General features: G+C 36.8%; 1 protein-coding gene across 3 annotated transcripts in view; it reads left to right on the forward strand.

Moving 5' to 3' along the window:
- Positions 1-123: 123 nt before the first annotated feature.
- Positions 124-21,921, forward strand: part of TAF1A (TATA-box binding protein associated factor, RNA polymerase I subunit A) — a 31,671-nt gene continuing 9,873 nt past the window's right edge. Inside the window, exons 1-7 of one of the 3 annotated variants that reach the window (XM_009186918.4) lie at positions 124-357; positions 1,524-1,653; positions 5,744-5,913; positions 10,172-10,285; positions 12,423-12,621; positions 19,377-19,507; positions 20,368-20,526. In XM_009186918.4, coding sequence (XP_009185182.1) covers positions 1,536-1,653; positions 5,744-5,913; positions 10,172-10,285; positions 12,423-12,621; positions 19,377-19,507; positions 20,368-20,526 — 891 coding nt within the window. In that variant the 5' untranslated portion in view covers positions 124-357; positions 1,524-1,535. The remainder of the gene's footprint in view (positions 358-1,523; positions 1,654-5,743; positions 5,914-10,171; positions 10,286-12,422; positions 12,622-19,376; positions 19,508-20,367; positions 20,527-21,921) is intronic. The other 2 variants (XM_009186914.4, XM_017949287.3) reach the window with 2 other exon arrangements.

Raw genomic sequence — 21,921 nt, forward strand, 5'->3', positions numbered from 1 at the left:
GCTCCCTTCGCCCAGCCGCCAACCCCTCGCCCCAATTTCCATTTTAAATGAAAGTCTCCCACTTTCTAGCTGAGACAGACAAAAATAAAGCTCGGGCAAAACTAATCGGAGAGAGGCAGTTCACTGTCACTTCCTGGGTCACTTCCAGAAGTCACTTCCGGGGTCGAGGCGAGGCCAACAATACGCCTGCTACCGCAGGATTTACGAGCTGGGCCGCGCGCAGCCCGAATGCCTAAACCAGGTTTTGCGCATGCTCATATAAAGCTCTCCTAACCCGTCTTCCGGTGGGAATTTCTTCACGTGGTTCGGAGTCGGAGACTGAGTTTAGCTTTACTGAGGAGCTCTAATTTTAAGCCGGTAAGTGCCGCAGATATCGTCCGTGGTTCCTGCGTTTAAATGGGACGGGAAGGGGTGTGTCAGGATTCATCCATGTTCTCCTAATATTCTCCTAATATTTCCTCCTAATACCTGAAACCCTTGGAGTCTGAGAACGAGAGAAGGGGCTAGAGAAGCTTTGGTTGCCGTGGCAACTGCGGGACACCAATTTGGATTTTTGAGGATTTGGAAAGGGAGGATATGTGTAACTACTCCTCAAAATACATGATGAGTCAGATTCAAATTCATTTGTTACTTATAATTCGTACTCGTAGCCACAGAATTTGATTTTAGAAGGTTTTCTCTGGGTGTAATGCAGAGAAGCAAAATCTGAGCCAGGATAATTATTTAGAAAGCTAATGCAGTAATCTAGGCACTGTTTGAAGGGGTCTTGAACTAGGGTAGTGCTGTAGGATTGCAGAGAAGAGGGGAAATTGGGGAAATTTGGGAGGCAGTATCAGGGGCACTAATACTCGATTTCATATGGGGAATGAGGAAGGGGCCCTGAGCATCTTTAGGAGTAAGTCCAAACTCAGCTTGGCTTATGATTATTTTTTTAGGTTCGTTTCTCACCTTCCGCACCCGCCTCCACACAGACCCCGACTTCTAGTCATGCTAAATAGTTTAGTGTTCTATTTCCTAGAATAACGTCCTCACCTTTATTGTGATGTTAGGCAGGTTCTATCATTTCACTAAGCCCCTCAGTTTTTTCAATCTTAACATGGAAGAAAGTAATAATACCCACCTCAGGATTGCTGTGGGGATTAAATTAGATAATTTATACTTCTGGTGCGTAGTAAGGGCCTAATAAATATTAGCTGCTAGTACTATTATTATACTTCTCGTATTGTTTTGTTATTATACGTTTTGCTGTTTCTTCGTCTAGACCTGAGATTTTTTTAAATTAGAGGGGCAGTATCTTACTTATCTTTATATAGACTTGAAACATTAGTAGTTCGGTCTTTTTAATGTCTCATTCATTTTGGCTGTTGCTGACATAGTTAAATTCATTTTTTACTTTAAAAGAGCTGACAGGTATCATGCATTTTGCTGATCAAATTGTATTTATTAGATAAAAAGATTGCTGTTTTTCTGTACAACTCAGAAGACTGTGGATTAAGATGTACAGAAAGTAACTGATATCTCAGTTTGTAATAGGTATGAGTGATTTCAGTGAAGAATTAAAAGGGCCTGTGACAGATGATGAAGTGGAAACATCTGTGCTCACTGGGGCAGGAATGCATTTTCCTTGGCTTCAAACATACGTAGAAACTGTGGGTAAGTAAAACAGTAACATTGAGCCATTTTAACTTAAAATGTAAGGAGATGGTAAGATTCGATATGGATACAAAATCAATAACCAGGCTGGTTTAATTTTCAAGAGGAATATGTGGAGTGTTTTTAGGCTGTAAGCCAAAAAAAAGTGTTTTTTCTTTTAGAACTCTTTGACTTTGGGTTAATAGTAGTCTGTATTATGCTAGATACACATTTTTTCCAGTAATACTTACTGAGCACTTTTATTTCTGGCATTGATTAAATATTGGGGAGTCATAGATGAAGAAGATATGGTCTCTGCCATTGAGGAAAACATGCCCAGGAAGTGTTCAAGAAGTTGCTGTTGAATTGCATTGAAATTATTTCAAATAGAATTGATCACGTAATAGATTTTTTTTTTTTTTTTTTGGAGACAGAGTCTTGCTCTGTTGCCCACACTGGAGTGCAGTGGCTAGATCTCGGTTCACTGCAACCTCTGCCTCCCGGGTTCAAGTGATTCTACTCAACCTCCCAAGTAGCTGAGATTACAGGTACCCGCCACCACGCCTGGCTAGTTTTTGTATTTTTAGTAGAGACAGGATTTCACCATGTTGGCCAGGCTGGTCTTGAACTCTTGACCTCAAGTGACCTGCCCTCCTCAGCCTCCCAAAGTGGTGGGATTACAGGTGTGAGTCACTGCACCCGGCCTAGATAAAAGGGCATTTTCCCTCATTTTTATCTAATGTAAATGCAAGTATGTTTTTCTGTGGGATAAATTCCCTATAAGAATTTATTTAATATAAGTATAAATAAAAGAAGCTATTATTTGTATGCTGGCGTGTTGAGTGGTTTACATTTGGGATTACATTTGAACCAGCATTTTACTTACTGCCCTTAAATATGTATTTTTTTGCCCAGACTTTTTTCCCCTTGACAGAGATTCCTTGGCTCCTAAAATTTCGCTTCCATTTTTTCTTTCGATCTAAGTATCATCTCATTTAATGATCTCAGTAAATTCTCAATAAATTTTTGTGCTAGGCAGTTTAGGTAGGAGGAAACTGAATCTCAAAGACATTAAATTCGTAAGTGGTGGTATCAGAAGTCAAATCCAGGTTTGTCTGATCTCAAAGCCTACACTTTTAACCACTGAGATATATTTTTTAAAATGAGACAATATATGTAAAGTACCTAGCATAGTATCTCATGCATAGTGAGTGTTGAAAAATAATAGTGCCTTTCCTCTCCTCATTTTAGTTTTGCTAGATTAATGCACCTGGCTTAAGGCAGATTTGAATGAATGATACTTCAGAGATAGTGCTACTTCATCCCTGGTAGGGAACTAATAATTTAAATTTCCTATAGTTATATCATACTTGGGTATGTTTCTGTTACCAGTGTTCTATAGAAAGTCTGAGTCAGTCTGCAAGCAGATAGGTTTAAGACCAAAATTTACATGCTTAGAAATATTTTATATGTCGTGGATAGCCTGTTAAACCCAAAATACTTTTGGTCTGCAATGAGAAAATACTTGGAAGTAATATTGACATTGTGCTGGTAATTAACCATAATAGGAAAACAAAATTGCCTAACAGTTGCTGTATTTCTTTTTTATGCTGGTAGATATCTTTTGGCATTTTGAAGGGCATGCCCAGCAAGCCCCTTAGAACAAAAGCTTTGAAGACAGGGCCAGTCTGGATTGAAGCTGTATGATGAGTACCTGCAGTAGTGCTTGGCACACAGTGGTGCCCAAAAAATATTTGTTGACAGACTGATAAGTTTCCAGATTCTTTGAGTAGCATATTAGAAGTTAGGTTGATGACACTAGTTCTTTATTGTACATCTCTATTCCATGTAAAAATGTGTTTTCCTTGACAATTTTGTTTTTCTTAAAGTTATCAGGATCAAGTAAGACTATCTTTTGCTCATTAAAGAATGAAAGGAGAAGAGAACTTTTCCTGAGGTAACTAGGCTAGGTTGGAAGACAAAAGTATTTTCCAAGCATTTAGGTATAGTTATCTAAAGTCGATTTGTAGTCTCAGTTGTGAAAGCTTGAGCGATAGAAGGGAGCTTAGCCTGAGAACAGTTCTCTCCTTTAGGTAAATAAAAGATGTTTTAAGGATGAGGTGTTTTGTCAGTTTCCTAGGCTGGCTGGCTGGTATTGCCACCGACGCTGAGCAGCTTTGGTGTGGGGATCTTATAAAATGCAGCTTCTGATTCAGAGAGCTGGGCATAGTACTCTGTAGTTGTAATGAGATTCCAGGTGATACTTCTGCTGTATGTTCCAGGACCACATTGAGTAGCACGGGCAGGTCCCCAGGTGATTTGTATGTACATTCAAAAGTCTGAGAACACTAGCGCAGTAGTCTTCAAACTTTTCACTTTTGTATCCCCTACTTTTTTCTGAAAAATTGAGTACTACCTTGCACAGTTTTAAGGAATCATCTGAAAATATTTTATTGTATGTTTAATATTTTCAAGAGATGTAATTTCCAGCACGTTGGTATTTTTAAATGAATATATATTACTTTATATGTGATGGAGTCCAGATAGCATAGGAGTGACATACAGTTTTAATACCTTGCATTATCCATTTAAAAATTAAGAAAAAGTTTTTAATAGATGGAATTTTATGTTCCTTTTTGTTGTACTTCTTGCAATAAAAGTTATGTATCAACATTTATACTTTTTTGTGTTTATATCCTATAAGTTTTAAGAATTAAAACTTTTCTAGGTTGAGACATTGCTATCATTAATAGTTGTACATAGCTGATCAATATAACATGTATTAAAAGTGTTGCTGGCCAGGTGTGGTGGCTCATGCTCATAATCCCAGCACTTTGGGAGGCCAAAAGAAAGGATCACTTGAACCCAGGAGGTCAAGGTTACGGTGAGCTATGATTGTGCTAGTGCGGTCCAGCCTGGGTGACAGAGCAAGACCCTCTCTTTTTCTTTCTTTCTTTTTTTTTTTTTTTTAAATAAAGTTATCTAAAACTTTTTCCCAATTTTTTTAATATATTTGTGGGTGACTTTTATGTATTTCTAGGATGAGAAAAGATTTAGCATTGATTATGCTATTTTTTTTTAACTGACATAAATTCTGAGAAACCTTAGTCACATAAGTAAGAAGATGGCAGTGAATGGAGTTTAATTATAGCCATGCATCAGGTCCTTGAATTTCTTCTAAATTATTCATGAAAAATTACATGATTTATTGTAAAAAATTATGTTTTGATAAGCAAAGAATTGGGAATTGCCTGACGTGCCAAAGGAGATGTTAGAGTTATTTACTTTTTCAACACCTGTGTTTTCACCTTCAGATAATATGTAATGATTTTGATTGTGAAGCTTTGACTATGTAGGCACAGCTGTCTAGGAGATTAACTTGTGGAAAGGGTATGTAAGGAAATCAAAGATCTGCAAGTTAATTGTTTTAAAAGTATCTTTGCAAAGTACCTTTGTGTACTTACTGGAGTACAATTACCCAGCTGGACTAGAGGGGTCTCGTAGTTCTGTGGGAAGAGAAGAAGAGGTAGCAATGTAACTAGTCATTTATATAATAGCCCTGTATCTAAGCCCAAATGTTCTTAACATTGGGATTGCCAATACTTTAGAGATATAAATGTTTATTTTTGCAACTGTTCTAATCTCATTTGTATTTAATATCATTGAGTTACTAGGAATTTGGTCCTTAAAAAATGAAAGCCCACTTGGAGTTTGCAGAACGTGGGTAGGTAATAAAGACCATGTTTGCCTAGAATGACCTGGCATTTTACCCATTCTAAATACCTGGGACTGTGCTTTTGGGGGCCTGTTTGAGAGATTCTCCCCAAATTATTTAGCACAAGGATTAAAGGATGATTGAATCAGATTTAAAGGCTCTGGTGACTCTAGTAGCCCCAAAACATCAAATTAGATATTTTTTTTATCTGCTAAAAATAATTAATATAATGTAGAAGGGTTTGTTTCAAGTGAAGCTGGCTTTGATACTGGAAATGGGCTGGGTCAAGTAATGCCTACTGTTTACTTGTTAAAACTTCTCATCAGAAGTAAGTTTTTTGAATAGTTGAACTGGAGCCATTGTGGATAAAAACTCTTTTCTTTTTCATTTTTATAGCCATTGGAGGGAAAAGGAAGAAGGATTTTGCTCAGACAACAAGTGCTTGTTTAAGTTTTGTCCAAGAAGCTCTGCTGAAGCACCAATGGCAGCAAGCTGCAGAATACATGTACAGTTATTTTCAGACCTTGGAAGATTCAGATAGCTACAAAAGGCAGGCTGCACCTGAGGTAAACAAAGTTTGAGTTTGCTGGAAGAAATGATAGATTCCCAGGAGTTTCTGCCTCCAGCTTCACCTTCACCTATAGTACCTTTTACAGAATCTCAGTGATTTTGCTAAAAGCTACTAAAACTACTTTTGGGTGAAGAGTTTGTATTGGGACCTTATTTACACACTTCTTTTTACCTGTTATTTTAAAGGAGAATAAAATATTCATTCCAATAATTCTTCCTTTTCCCCCCTCTTTATGGATGTTTCCCATCATCATGTAAAAATTTTGTTACTCTTTTTTTTTTTTTTTTGAGACAGGGTCTTGCTCTGTCGCCAGGCAGGAGTGAAGTAGCACAATCTCGGCTCACTGCAATCTCCACCTCCTGGGTTCAAGTGATTCCCCTGCCTCAGCCTCCTGGGTAGCTGGGACTACGGGCGTGCACCACCACGCCCAGCTAATTTTTTGTATTTTAGTAGAGACGGGGTTTCACCATGTTGGCCACGATGGTCTCAATCTCTTGACCTCATGATCCACCCGCCTTGGCCTCCCAAAGTGCTGGGATTACAGGTGTGAGCCACCATGCCTAGCCTATTCTGTCTTAAAATCGTCTCTTGACCCAAACTTCCCCCATTGACTATGCTTCCTAGTTTTACTCTCTTTCAGCAAAACTTCTTGAAAGAGTTGTTCTCTTTTTCCAACCAGAGTGATCTTTTTTTTTTTTTAGTTTTATCAAGATGTTGTTAATACACCATCATCCATTTAAATTGTACAGTTCAATGTATTTTCATATGTTTACAGAGTTGTGCAGCCAACCATTACCACACTCTAAATTTAGAACCTTTTTTTCTCCCATGAAACCAAAACCCTGTACCCACTTGCAGTCTTTCCCCATCCCTCCTCACAGCTGCCAGACACTGGCAGCCACTAATCTTTACTTTCTTTTTCTTTTTTTGTTTTCTTTTGAGACAGATTCTTGCTCTGTTGCCCAGGCTGGAGTACAGTGGCATGATCTTTGCTCCAGCTCCTGGGTTCAAGTGATTCTTGTACCTCAGCCTCTTGGTTGGCTGGGATTACAGGCATGCACCACCACACCTAGCTAATTTTTTGTATTTTTAGTGAAGACACGGTTTCAACTCCTGGCCTCAAGTGATCTGTCCGCCTCGGCGTCCCTAAGGTGCTGGTATTACAAGCGTGAGCCACTGTGCCCAGCCTAATCTATTTTCTATTCTGGACATTTCATATAAGTGGTTCCGTACAATATGTGGCCTTTTGTAAATGGTTTCTTGGACTTGGCATAATGTTTTCATGGTTTATCCATGTTGTAGCATGTATAAGTACTTCATTACTTTTATTGCCAAATAATTTGTCATATGGAAATACCATGTTTTATTTGTCCATTTATCAGCTGTTAGACACTTAGGTTGTTTTTGCTTTTTGATTATTGGAAATAATGCTTCTGCGAACATTTGTGTGCAGGTTTTTGTGTGGACATTTGTTTTAATTTCTCCTGGGTCTACACCTGGGAGTGGAATTGCTGGTCATATGGTAACACTATGTTTAGCCTCTTGAGGAGCTGCCAGACTGTTTTCCAAAGTGGCCATACCATTTATATTCTCACCAGTAATATCTGAGGCTTCTAATTTTTCCAGTCCTTGCCAATATTTTGTTATTGTCCTGTCTTACTGATAATAGTCATCCTTGTGGTTGTGAAGTGGCATCATCCTGACTATGATTTGCATTTCTCTAATGACTAATGATTCAGAGTGAGCTTTTTAAAACATGTCATATCATGTCACTCCTCTGCTGAAAACACTGTAATGGCTTTCCATTTCATTCAGTAGAAGCCAAAGTCATAATTGCCTGTAAATTCCTATATGATGTGCTTACTCCCTTTCCTTGTTTGACCTCTCTGACTTCATCTCCTGAAACAGGTGGAGCATTCCGAATTCAAAAATGTGAAAACCAGAATGCTACAAAATTCAAAGCTTTTTGAGTACTGACACGAGATAGTGACACCGTTGCTTTCTGATGGTTCCATGTATAAATTTTGCGCGCAAAATTTCAAGAATATTGTATAAAATTACCTTCAGGCTGTATGTATAGGTGTATATGAAACATAAGTGAATTTCATGTTTAGCCTTTGGTCCTATCCCCAGTCTCATTATGTATATACAAATATTTAAAAAGCTGAAAAAATTTCAAATCTGAAACATTTCTGGTCCCAACGATTTCAGATAAGGGATACTCAACCTGTATTCTCTTGCTTGTTTTTTCTTTTCCATCCTTATTGGTCTCCTTGTTCTTACTTGAATGGGCCAGGCATATTCCTGACTGATTGCCTTTGCCTTAACCAGTTCTTGGAAAGCTCTTTCTTCAGCTATCTCTATAGGTACCTTCCTTCAAGGCCCCTTTTCAATGAGGCCTACCTTGACTATTTAAAATTGCAATTGCCTTACTCCATCTGCAACCTGCACTTTCTGAATGGCACTCCTGATCTCCTTATCCTGCTCCATTCTTTTCCCCTAACACTTGACAATTTAATTATATTTCTTGGTTATTGTTTGTCTCTCTGCATAGAATGTAAATTTCACAGGGCAGGATTAAAACAGTGCCTGGCATGTACTACTAAATTTCTTCAGTAAAAGACAGTTTACCCACAAATAACTTGACATGAGTGTCTCATAGGTCTTACTGACATAGTCACCATTGCATCAATTAGTTATCTTGTAAAGCAAAAAAAAAGAAAGCTGAAAAAAAAGTTTAACCATTCATTGAAAATTTAATTTATGGACTTAAGTTACATATACCTGTGAAACATTGGACATGTTACAGCCTCTTCTTGTCCAGATTTTGTTTTGTAAAATGAAGGAATTGGATGAGTGGTTTTTGAGCACTTCTTTGGCTCTATTTGGATCACTGAAGGCTTTCATTGAAAGTATAAATTCTTCTACTCCACACCCCTGTCTTACTGAGTCAGAGTATCTTTTTTTTTTTTTTTTTTTTTTTTAGATGGAGTCTCACTCACTCTGTCACCCAGGCTGGAGTGCAGTGGCACGATCTTGGCTCACTGCAAGCTCCACCTCCCGGGTTCACGCCATTCTCCTGCCTCAGCCTCCTGAGTAGCCGGGACTACAGGCGCCTGCCACCACGCCTGGCTAATTTTTTGTATTTTTAGTAGAGATGGGGTTTCACCGTGTTAGCCAGGATGGTCTCCATCTCCTGACCTCGTGATCCGCCTGCCTCAGCCTCCCAAAATGCTGGGATTACAGGTGTGAGCCTGTAATAGAATATCTCTTTTTAACAGGTGTCCCATGTAATTTTGTGTACACTGGGTGTAAGAATAGCTATAATAATCTCGAAGTTTTCTTTTTTTGTTTTTGTTTCCTGCTTTTTTTTCCCCCCTGCATTTACCCATCCCTGGTGGTAGGTGATCCAAGACCCAGGTTTTCTTTAAGTTCCCAGATACTACAGTGTGATATTCTACAAATGAAATCTTGATATCTCTGAGTTGGGAAGATGAGGATCATTATACCAATTGATAATATGTGTGTCATATATAATTATACCAGTGATAGTATGTGTATCCACATACAACCAATGTGTATGTTCATAGAAATAATTGATTTATGGTTCAGTTTAATTTACTTTGAAGTTGGTATTATTATTGTACTTTAAATTGAGGTTAGAGAAATAGAGATTTGCTCTCATGAAAAAAGAGCTCCAAGTTCTGACCCCAAAGTTTTGGCGATCTGAGGATAAAATTTTTTTTATTAAGATTTGTCCATAGCTAATGAAAATTCTTAAATTGGCCTTCTAAATATAGAAGAAATGTAGTCCATAGTTGTAGAATTTGATGGGCTCTCAGGAAATAGGTAGTTTGTTGCCCTCATTTTGCAGATGATGAAGATGAGGCTGAGAACAACGAAGAAGCCAATATTATTAGAACCCAAATTTTCTGACTTTAATATTCTTCCTTCCATGCCAATTAAACATTTTATATGAAATATGTACCTTAACTGCCTTTCTTTAAACTACTAAATTAGTAATGATACTATTATACTATCTGGTATTTTAATAGAAATCTAGAAGGTTGAAACTATCACATAAGGAAGTAGTATTAATTTTACATGGCAAAGTGGAGTAAAATGTTGACGGGAGTGGTCTCTAGGAAAAGGAATCACAGGTTATTAATGTTGTAATCAGGAAAACAATATCTTAGACAGAAACTGAATAAGGCAAAAGTTTTACATTTTGGCAGTAATTTCTGCTTTGACAGATTATTTGGAAGCTTGGAAGTGAAATTCTATTTTATCATCCCAAAAGCAACGTGGAGACTTTCAATACTTTTGCTGACCGGATGAAAAATATTGGCGTCATGAATTATTTAAAGGTGAGAATATGGGCTTTGTGAATTTACCCTTGCGGTATTCTTTTTTTCTTTCTTTCTTTTCTTTTTTTTTTTTTATTGCTTGTGTCAGTGATAAGGTAGTTAACCTAAAAAATGTGGGACAAGGATAAGGCATCTGGATAAATAAGAGAAACTGAAAGAAAAGAGCATTATGAGAACCATTTACTTCTTGATTTTCAGTCACCTCCCGTGTTCTCTGACTTAAAATTCCTTTTTTTGTGTATTTCTTCTGGCTGCCAAAATCAGTTATTCAGAGATTGCAGTGGTATGATGATGGGTCAGATTCTGAAATGTTTGCTGAAGTCATTTGAGCTTAGAGTTGGTGTTTAGAAAAAGGAAAGAGCTAAACAAGTTGGGAATTTAAATACGTGAAAATATTTTAGTACTCCTAATGTTTAGGTGGAATCTTGACCTCCAAATTCATATATTCTTTTGTAAAAGTCTTATTGAAAAAGATTGAGATATTTTCAAAATATTGTATCTCCCTCTCTCTGTTTTTGTCTCAAAGGGCACTTTTTCAATACAAGTTTGTAAATGCTTTGCTTTAAAAAAATGTTTTGAGTGTCTACTTTATGTGCCAGGTGCTCTTATGGTTTTGTTTTCTGGTAGACCAGGTATACTGTGAGTGGAAATTAAATGGAGGCAGTTTACAGTTCTACTTAAGAAAAGCTTTCTAACTAAACGATTGGAAATGGGAATGGCCTACCCTGATGTGTGCTGTGCATCTGTTTTTTTCAGGTCTAAACTGGATAGCCATTTGATTGTGGGGAGAGTGTGAAGTTTAAACTGTTGGTTAGGTCCCTTTTGGCTCCTAGAATCTACTCAGTTGAAGTAAAGAAACTGAAAGGGAACCTCATTTCTCAATAAGAGTCTGAGAGTGATAATTAGGATAGATAATAAAACTTTTTTTGTTGTTAATAATTTTAAAAACACTTATTGCCGCTTACCAGGTATTGTTCTAGACATGGTTCTTAATAGTAGAGGAAGATCATGTAAATGGCATTAAGTGTTATGGCTACCATAGTAGAAATGTAACATATAGTGAGAAGATAAAGGAGAAAATGGCCAGTTCTCTGGAACTAGAGAGGGTTAGGATTTAATGGGTAGGGGAATCAGGAAAAGAATGAAAGTGATACTTGAGATAAGTTTGAAAAAGCTGTTGGTTGTTCACTAGGCAGATTAGGGGAAAGCAGCCCTGTGTGGCAGGGGTTATAAAGAGTTCAGAAGCCCTACATCCAATAGTTTAGTTACTCTAAAAATCATTTGGGTAGAAGTCGGAGGAAGTAGGCTGGGCGCTGTGTGCTGCACCCTAGGAACTTGGATTTTAATTCTGTAGTCAGTGGGAGCCATTGAAGGAGTTTATGCAAATAACTAACAAGATGAGATTTCTTTGGTAGCCACTTGAAAGATGAATTGTAGGGAGGCAGTAATGGAGAGGCCAGTTGACAAATTATTGCAGTACTTTGGCTCTACCCATATGATTAATTGTAGTTCTAATTATTCTCCTCTTTAATGTCTTCCCTTCTTGTAATACTCATTCTTTGTATAATTATTCTTCCTGCTTCTCCTGTATCAGGGATACACTTTCCTTTCCATCTGAACTGAAGTCATTCTTCAACATCCCTTATTAACATATTTTCTCTAAGCTTATATAGCATGTATAAAATAGTAATATTTATTGAATGTCTGCTATGAGCCAAACTATTAGGTGGTTTGCAAGTATTATCTCATTTAATCTTGAAAACACCCTTCTGAAGGGGCAATAATGTTCCCGTAAAACAAATGAGACTCACGAAGGGTGAATAATTTACCCAGGTTTATTTAGTTTTTAAGTGGTGTATTAACCAAGACACTCCATCTTCAAAGCCTCTTTTTTCCTCAGTATATCACACTGTCTTTTGTTTGTAAGTTTACATAATTTAGCTCATATTTGCATAGTGTTAATTGTTTCCTATGTCTTACTTCTTTGCCAGATTGTCCCCAACATCAAAATTTTCAATGTCAGGTTATTTGTATTCTACCAAGGTCTTAGCCCAGCATGTATTATATATTTACTGAGCTTTTTGACTAATGGTTATCAAATGGCTTAAATGGCAGTGTGCCCTTATTATTTTTGCAGATCTCCTTACAACATGCATTATACCTTCTGCATCATGGAATGCTTGAAGATGCTAAGAGAAATCTGAGTGAGGCAGAGACATGGAGACATGGTGAAAACACATCTTCCCGGGGAATATTAATCAACCTTATTCAGGCCTATAAAGGGCTTTTACAGTATTACACCTGGTCTAAAAAGAAGATGGAATTGTCAAAGCTTGGTGAGTAAATACAGGTAAACTTTTTCTTGTGATGAGACTGAGGGGCAGAGGGATCTTAAGGAGTAATCTAGTAATTTCCCTATTGACTTCATCCAGATATTACGGTGAACAGACTTTTTATGGATTTAAAATTCTTGATTCTTTATAATACTTCTGATATATAAAAGGCTTCAGTCACAAATTAGATGGTTCATAATTAAGTTCATGAATATTTTAGGTTTGTTGCTGTTTTAAATGTGGTTTAGACAAGGATAAACACAGCCAGACATTAGAGCAGTGAAGACAGGTTTGATTCAGTAACTACTGACAGGAGGAAGAGCTAAGCTCCATTCCAGTTTCTATGGAGGTGACTTGGGGTTGTAAGGGGTAGGGGTGGGGAGGCTAAAAAGCAGAAGGCAGAACCACCAGTAAATTTTTCTGGAGTTTTCCCAGGCATGCATTTCAAGAGGGGCTGGCTGAGGTAATCCTGGGGATGTGGCCTTGAGCTGTTAGAAACTATGTTACTGTCTGTTCAAGTTTTTATTGGCCAAGTTTGAGGCCTAGTTCAGAAGAGAGCTTAGAGGAGCCTGGCTGGAGTTTGGTCAAGAAGAAAGTCTTTGCCAATTTCTAAGAAAGGCTATAGGTTTTCTTTAGCAGTCATTATTACATATAATAAACATTTCTTCCTGTGTGCCTAGAATGGAGTTTAATTTATTTTGTAATATTATTATGTTATTTCTCAGAATAATATGTTTAAAGAATACGTCAAAATGGTCATTTCAGTTTTGTATAAAGGTTATAATGGACAATTTCTTGATTTATTGACTATACCAGAAGTTGACCATTCAGTTCGCAAACTGATTTCCCTTCTCTTAACCTTCAGTGCTGTTATCATCTTCATTTATGCCCAGATTTGCATTCATTGGAGCTGTATGATTCTTTGCAAATTGCTTCCTTGTATAGTTTCTCCATAGTCTCTCTAGGATTAACCCCTTCTGTTTTCATTCTCCTCCATATCTTAGTCCTAAGTAAGAAAGACTGCTTAGTCCTAAATACTAGGACTAAGTAAGCAGTATTTCCTTATGTGATAAGTGGTATCTCCTTGGTCTCTGGGCAGGTAGTTTCACTAACTTCGACTCCCTTCCCTCTTCTTTCAAGATACTCTGAAATGCTGTCTTCATCACAATAATCTTGTGAGGTCTTTGTAGAGTCTCCTCATCTAGAATGCTCTCTACTTTTCAAGACTCATTGGATTGCTGTCTCAACCCCTCATTCTTACACCTTAAACTTAATATATCAGCTGCATGTTCAGCCTGAATCATTTGGCTATTCATCTCTTGCTTTCTAATTGTGCTAAGTTTTTTCAGGTGTATTTTATTAGTGTAGATGTCTTCCCATTTAGACTAGTCAGTCTTTGATGTCATATTCCTCTATTTCTTTTGTTAGTCTTGTCATATTTTCTAGTGTAATACTTCTTTTTCAAAAGAGCTTACTCATTGATTAGGTTAGTTTTAAAGTCAATATTTACTTTTCTTCTTACACATGGTTAGGTAAAACCCAAGCAAATATTTGATGATTAAAGCTGTTGGAACATCCCATTTGTAATGTTACTTCTGTGGATAGATGATTCAGTACCTTTCCATAGCTGACAGTTATGTAGCAACAATAGATGATGATGGGATAATACGTAGAGGTCTTAGATGATCATTCACCTCAAATGTCTATTTAACGAGAAAAAAAGTTAGGACTAGTTCTTCATAACGAAACTCATAGGCACTTACCGTGTGAGCTTGTATTTGGAGTCAGCTTGGGACTTTCTTGCTGATATGTGTGGCTCTGTCTTGGTTGGGGTTGATGCACTTAGTGACTAGGAACCTCCTTCTATAATAAATTCAAACACGATTTATACACAGGGATCTGCCCCTTTCTCTTTGAGACAGAGTCTTTCTGTCACCCAGGCTGGAGTGCAGTGGTGTGATCACAGCTCATTGCAGCCTCGACCTCCTGGGCTCAAGTGATCCTCCCACTTCAGCCTCCCAAGGACCTGGAACTACAGGTGTGCACCATCATGCCTGACTAATTTTTTTTTGTAAAGATGGGGTCTTACTGTGTTGGCCAGGCTGGTCTTGAGCCCCTGGGCTCAAGCATCCTCCTACCTCGGCCTTCCAAAGTGCTGGGATTACAGGTGTGAACCACCATGCCCAGCCCTTTTTTAAAAAAATTTTTTTCCATATCATGTCTTACCTACTTTCCTATCACCTCATTTCTAAGTTCATAATGCTATGTATTTAATCGATCTACTGGGAAAAAGATACCAGTGCCTCTGGTTTGCAGTATCTTGTGCTTCTAATAGCTATTTTTGAAAGACTTGAGTAACTTTCCTTGTAAATCTTTAAGATTGAGAAATAGATACAGAAAAAGCATATAAAACAAATGTGAGATATAATGAATAAATTTAAAATGAACATTCACATAACCACCACCCAGATTAAGGAACACAAAATACTGTCACCCTAACCTGAAAGTTCTCCCTGTGTGCCTTCCTGACCACATTTCCTCCCATTCTCTCTCAAGAAAATCCCTGTCCTGACTTACGGTAATCACTCCCTTGTTTTTTTTATACTCTTTCCACTCATGTATACATTTGTAAACAATGTGGTTTAGCTTTGCCTATATCTGAATGCTGTATTTGGAGTCATACTGTATATGTTCTTTTAGGCCTTGCATATTTTGTTCAAAATCAGTTTTAAGGTAATACATATTATTGGCTATAGCTCTAATTTTTTCATTTTATGGTTATAAAATATTTTATTTTATGATAGTCACACTATTCCTTCTATTACTGATGGCCATTTAGGTTATTATTTTGGGCTATTACAATTCTGCTTTGAAATTAACCCCTATTAATTTCTGTATACCGGTGCACATAAGTATGCATTTCTAGGAGTAGAATTGTCATAGAATATGTTTTGTGCATCTTTAACTTTAGTACATAATATACTAAACTCTTTCCGAAGAGGTTACCAATTTGTACTTTACTGACAATCTGATTAGAGTTTTCTTTTGTTTGTATTCTCCTCAGCATTTGCTATTGTCAGAGTTTTCATGTCAGCCAGTTTGTTGAGTATAGTGATCTCCCATGGTTTTTTTTTCTCTATAGCTTTATTGAGAATTAAGATATAATTCACATACCACACAGATTCACCCACTTAAAATATACAACTCAGTGGTTTTTAGTATATTCATAGAGTTGTAACCATCACTACAATTTTAGAATATTTTCATGACCCTAAAAAGAAACCCTGTACTCTCCATTTCTCCCCACCCCTCCAGTCCTAGGCAACCACTAATCTGCTTTCTGCCTCTAGAGATTTGCCTATTCTGGACATTTCATACAAATGGAATCATACAGTATGTGGTCTTTTACTTAGCATAGTATGTTTTTGTTTTTTTTTCCCTAACAGAAAATTTTGACAAAGAAAGCATGTTTTTAATGTTATAGCATGTAATGGTACTTCATTTCTATTATTGAATAGAATTCCATTGTGGATACGACATCTTAGGTTCATTCATCAGTTGATGAGCAATTAGATTGTTTCTACTTTTGGCTATTTCGAATAACATTGCTGTGAACATTTATGTACAAGTTTTTGTATGGACATGTGTTTTTATTTCTTTTGGGTATATACCTAAGAGGGAAATTGCTGGGTCATGTAACTCTTAAGTTTATCCTTTTTAAGAACCACTGGACTGTTTTCCAAAGCAACTGCACTGTTTTACATCCCCAATAGCAGTGTATGAGGGTGCAAATTTCTCCACATCCTCACCAACACTTGCCATTATCTGTCTTTTCCGTTATAGTCATCCTGGTGGGTGTGAAGTGGCATCTTGTAGTTTTTATTTGCATTTTCCTGGGGATTAATGATGTTGAGCATCTTTTCATGTGCTTATGGGCCATTTTTATATCATTTTTGGAGAAATTTTTTTCAGATCTTTTGCTCATATTTTAATTGAGTTACCTGCTTTTAGATTATTGAGTTGTTGTAAGAGTTCTTTAGTTGTTCTAGACAGAATTCTCTTCTCAGATATATCAGATTCATGACTTGGAAATATTTTCACCTTTTCTGTGGGTTTTCACTATCTTTTAATTTTATTTTACTATTACTATTTTTTGAGACAGAGTCTCACTCTGTCACCCAGGCTGGAGTGCAGTGGTGCAATCTCAGCTCACTGCAACCTCTGGCTCCCAGGTTCAAGTGATTCTCCTGCCTCAAGCTTCCCGAGTAGGTGGGATTACAGGTGCCTGCCACCACGCCTGGCTAATTTTTGTATTTTTAGTAGAGATGGGGTTTCACCATGTTGGCCAGGCTGGTTTCGAACCTCTAACCTCAAGTGATCTGCCTACCTCGGCCTCCCAAAGTGTTGGAATTACAGGCTTGAGCCACTGTGCCTGGCTTTCTTTTCACTATCTTGATGGTGTCCTTTGAAGCATAAAAGTATTTCATTTGATGAGGTTTAATTTAACTGTTTTTTCTTTTGTTGCTTGTAGTTTTGGTATCACATCTAAGAAGCTATTGCCTACTCTAAGGTCACAAAGATTTTTACTTCTTCTGAGAGTTTTAAAGTTTTAGTTCTTATATTTTGGCCTTTGATTTATTTTGAGTTAATTTTTATGAAGTGGGTAGGGGCCCAACTTCATTATTTTGTATGTGGATATCCAGTTGTTGTAGCATTTATTGAAAAGTCTATTATTTTCCCACTGAATTGTCTTGGCACCCTTATTGAAAATTAGTTAGCAGCTGGGAGTAGTGGCCATGCCTGTAATCCTAGCACTTTGGGAGGCCAAGACAGGTAGATCGCATGAGCCCTCAGGAGTTTGAAACCAGCCTGGGCAACATGGTGAAACTGCATTTCTACAAAAAATACAAAAATAGCTGAGTGTGGTGGCATGTGCCTGTAGTCCTGGCTACTTGGGTGACTGAGGTGAGAGGTTTACTTGAGCCCAGGAGGTAGAGTGAGACTGCAGTGAGCTGAAATCATGCCACTGCAGTCCAGCCTGGGAGACAGTGAGGCCCTGTCTTAAACATACACAAAAGAAAATTAGTTACCTATAAATGTGGAGGTTTATTTCTGGACTCTGAATCTTCCATTGATCTACATATGTCTCTCCTTGTACCCATATCATACAGTCTTGATTACTACAGCTTCGTAGTAAATTTTTTTTTTTTTTCTGAGACCAAGTCTTATTATGTCGCCCACGCTGGAGTGCAGTGGCATGATCTCAGCTCACTGCAATCTGTGTCTTCCAGGTTCAAGCGATTCTTGTGCCTCAGCCTCCCAAGTAGATGGGACTACAGGCGTGCGCCACCATGCCCAGCTAATTTTTTTGTATTTTTAGTAGAGACAGGGTTTCACCATGTTGGTCAGGCTGGTCTCGAACTCCTGACCTCAGGTGATCCACCCACATCGGCCTCCCAAAGTGCTGGGATTATAGCCATGAGCCACCATGTCTGGCCGTAATCATAGAGTACATTCCCCAACTCTGTCTTTTTTGTTCTTCTTTGGTTCCTTGCATTTTCATATGAATTATAGAATCAGCCTCTCAACTTATGCAAAAAGGCCAACTGAGTTTTTGGTAAGAATTACATGTATCTGTAGATCAATTTGACAATAGTAAGTCTTTCAACTGAACATAGAGTGTCGTTTCATTCATTTAGGTCTTTAAAATTTTTTTTCAACAGTATCACTTTTCAGAGTAAAATTTTGCATCTCTTTTGTACAATTTATACCCATTTTGTTACTTTTGATGCTTTTGCAAATGGCATTGTTTTCCTAATTTTATCTTCTGATTGTTCATTGGAAGTGTATAGACACAGTTGATTATTGTGTATCGATCTTGTACTCTGCAACCTTTGTGAACTCATTTATTAGTTCAGTAAATTTTTAGTGGATTCTTAGGATTTTTCTGTGTACAAGATCATGTCATCTACAAATAGAGATAGTTTTACTTCTTCCTTTCCAATCTTGGATATCTTTTTGTTATGTTCTTACTTAATTGTCCTGGCTAGAACCACCAATATAATGAACAAAAGTAGTGAGAAAAGACTTATTGTCTTATTCCTGATTTTAGGGGGAAAGCATGCAATCTTTTATCATTCAGTTCAGTGTTAGCTATGAGTTTTTCATAGATGCCCTTTATCAGATTGAGGAAGTTCCTTCTATTCCTACATTGTTGAGTGTTTTTATCATGAAGGGTTATTGTGTTTTTTCAGATGCTTTGTCTGCATCTATTGTGATTATCTTGTGGTTTTGGTCCTGTATTCTTTTGATTTGGTTTAGATCAATAGATCTCTATTTTATTATTTGCATTAATTGATTTTCAGATGTTAAGCCAACCTTGCATTCCTAGTATAGATCCCACTTGGACATGATGTATAATGCTTTTTATATGTTGCTGGACTCAGTTTGCTAATGTTTTGTTAAATATTTTTGCAGCTATATTCATAAGAGACACTGATCTGTAGTTTTATTGTGTTGTCTTTGTTTGGTTTTGGTATCATGGTAATACTGGCTTAGAATAAGTTAGGAAGTATTCTCTTCTGTCCTTTTTTGGGAGAATTTGTGAAGAATTAGTATTTTCCTTTAAATATTTGTTGAAATTTACCGTTGTAGCTATCAGGAGCTGAGTTTTTCTCGCGGGTAGCTTTTTAAATTACTACTTTAATAGAAGTCCTCAATATTTAATGAATGTTAAAAAACCTTTTATCTTTGGGCAGATAAGGATGATTATGCTTACAACGCAGTAGCCCAGGATGTGTTCAACCACAGCTGGAAGACGTCTGCAAATATTTCTGCATTGATTAAAATTCCTGGAGTTTGGGACCCTTTTGTGAAGAGTTATGTAGAAGTAAGTAGAATTTTCATAAAATGTATTGGTTTTATTTTGTCAAAAGCCTTTACAAAGACTCCATGCCTAATCTTTATTGATCAGAAAGAAACTAATGGAAAAAATTATTTAAAAGGAAACAAAAATATTATGTCTCGTTTTTGGTCTGAATTTGTTTATTTTCACCACTGTATAACCCATCATGGCCAAGTATCTATAAAATAAATAGCAGTATAGTTGTAAATGTTAATTCAATCTTATTCTTGTTGAGTTTAAAAGAAACACAGTAAGATATTTTATGATTTGGTGGGATATAGAAGGAAAGAGGACAAAAATCTGAAAAAGTGGGTCATAATATATGAGATAAAGAATGATGACTTTTTGGAAGTTCGTAAGAATGTCCTGTCATCCCAGAGTCGTCGTAAAAGGACTGAGGGCCTTGGTGCTAGGCACTAGGAATAATAAATAATTTGCTTTGTGAAAGTTATTGAGTGGCGAATTGATAATTGTGTTGTCAGAAGATAATCTCCAAAATCATAACCTGGAAATTCCTGTGTAAGGGTGGGAACAGAATGAAAGCAACTACAATTCTTGTGCACTGCTTTTGTGGCTGCAGTGATGTAGGGCACTGAGGTTAGTTGCATCACATTTTCAAGCATTAGTGTTCCCTGCTTTGAGGACTCTTATTTTTTATAGGAAGAGAATTTATGTTGAGGTGGCTGCATTTTTTATTAGTAGTAACAAAATATAGGGAAAAAATGGGAACCCTGTCAGTTTTGTGATTTTTAAAAAATACCCATCAGTAAACTTATGCTGTGTATTATCTTTCGTACAGCTGTCTTACAGAATTCAGCTAAGGTATTATGATTTATTTTATATAGATGCTGGAATTCTATGGGGATCGAGATGGAGCCCAAGAGGTACTCACTAATTATGCATATGATGAAAAGTTTCCATCAAATCCAAATGCCCATATCTACTTATACAACTTTCTAAAGAGACAGAAGGCACCAAGATCAAAAATGATAAGTGTGCTTAAGGTATAGAATTTTTATCTCAATGTTTGAACAGGGTTGGGAATCTACATTAAAACATTCTTAGGCCATTGCTTTCTAACTTTTATAGCATCCACAGAAAATGACAATAATGTACAGTACACTGAGATAAACAGAAAGTTGGCTCCAGCTGCCATCTCCATGTGTGTATCATTCACACTATCCCCTGCTGCCTGGGTGAGACTGAGGAGAGAGGATCAGAAGTCTTGTTCGCACTGATATTTTTTGAAAATCAACTTTATTGAAATTTAATTTTCAGAGAGTAAACACACTTATTTTAAGTATATGCTTAGATGCATTACATTCATGAACCACCATTCTAATCAAGATAAGAGAACATTTCTGTCACCCCGGAATGCCTTTCATTTCCCTTTGCCCCATACCCATGGCCCCAGACAATCACTCATCTGCTTATTATCACTATAGATTAATTTTTATCTCTTCTAGAATTTCATATAAATGGACTCTTATGTAGTCATTTTAATATGGCTTCTCTTGCTCAGCATAACATATTTGAGATGCATCCATGTTATTGTGTATATTAGTAATTTGTTATTGCTGAATAGTATTTCATTTTTATACATTCACTTGATGGACTTTTGAGTAATTTTTTACTTTTTGGCTATTGTGAATGATGCTGCTGAGAAAATTCATGTACAAGATTGTGTATACACATGTATTTTCATGTTTCTTGGGTAGCTACCTGAGAGAGGAGTTGCTGCCTAAGAGTAGTAAGGAAAGTATGTGCCTAACTTCTTAAGAAACTGCCCAACTGTTTTCTGAAGTGACTGTACCATTGACATTCACACATCAATATGAAAATTCAGTTTCTTCACATCTGTGCCAACACTTGGTATTGAGGTCTTTTGAATAATAGCCTCTTGTGGGTGTATATAGTGGTGTCTCACGTGGCATTAAATTGTATTTCCCTAATGACTGATGATGTCGAGCATCTTTTAATATGTCTATTGGCCATTCCTATATCTTCTTTTGTCAAGTGTTCAACTACTTAGTCTATTTTTGGGGGGATCAATTGTCTTCTTACTGATTTGGAAATTTTTATATAATCTGGATATAAGTCCTTTGTGAAGAATATTAATTATGAATATTTTCTCTCTGTGCCTTGCCTTTTGGTTTCCTTAATAGTATCTTTCAAAGAGTAGAAACTTCTAATTTTGATGTTCAGTTTATACATTTTTTTCCTTTTATGGTTAGTGCTTTTTGTCTAAGAAATCTTTGCCTATCTCAAGATAATGAAGACTCTCTTCTTTTTTTTTTTTTTTTTCTAGATGTGTTATATAGTTTTATGTTTAGGTCATGGTAGATTTTTAGCTATTTTTTTGTGGATAGTGTGCGGCAAAGATCAAGGTTTATTTTTTC

This window comes from Papio anubis, chromosome 1 (genome assembly GCF_008728515.1).
Source record: "Papio anubis isolate 15944 chromosome 1, Panubis1.0, whole genome shotgun sequence".
Lineage (NCBI taxonomy): Eukaryota > Metazoa > Chordata > Mammalia > Primates > Cercopithecidae > Papio > Papio anubis.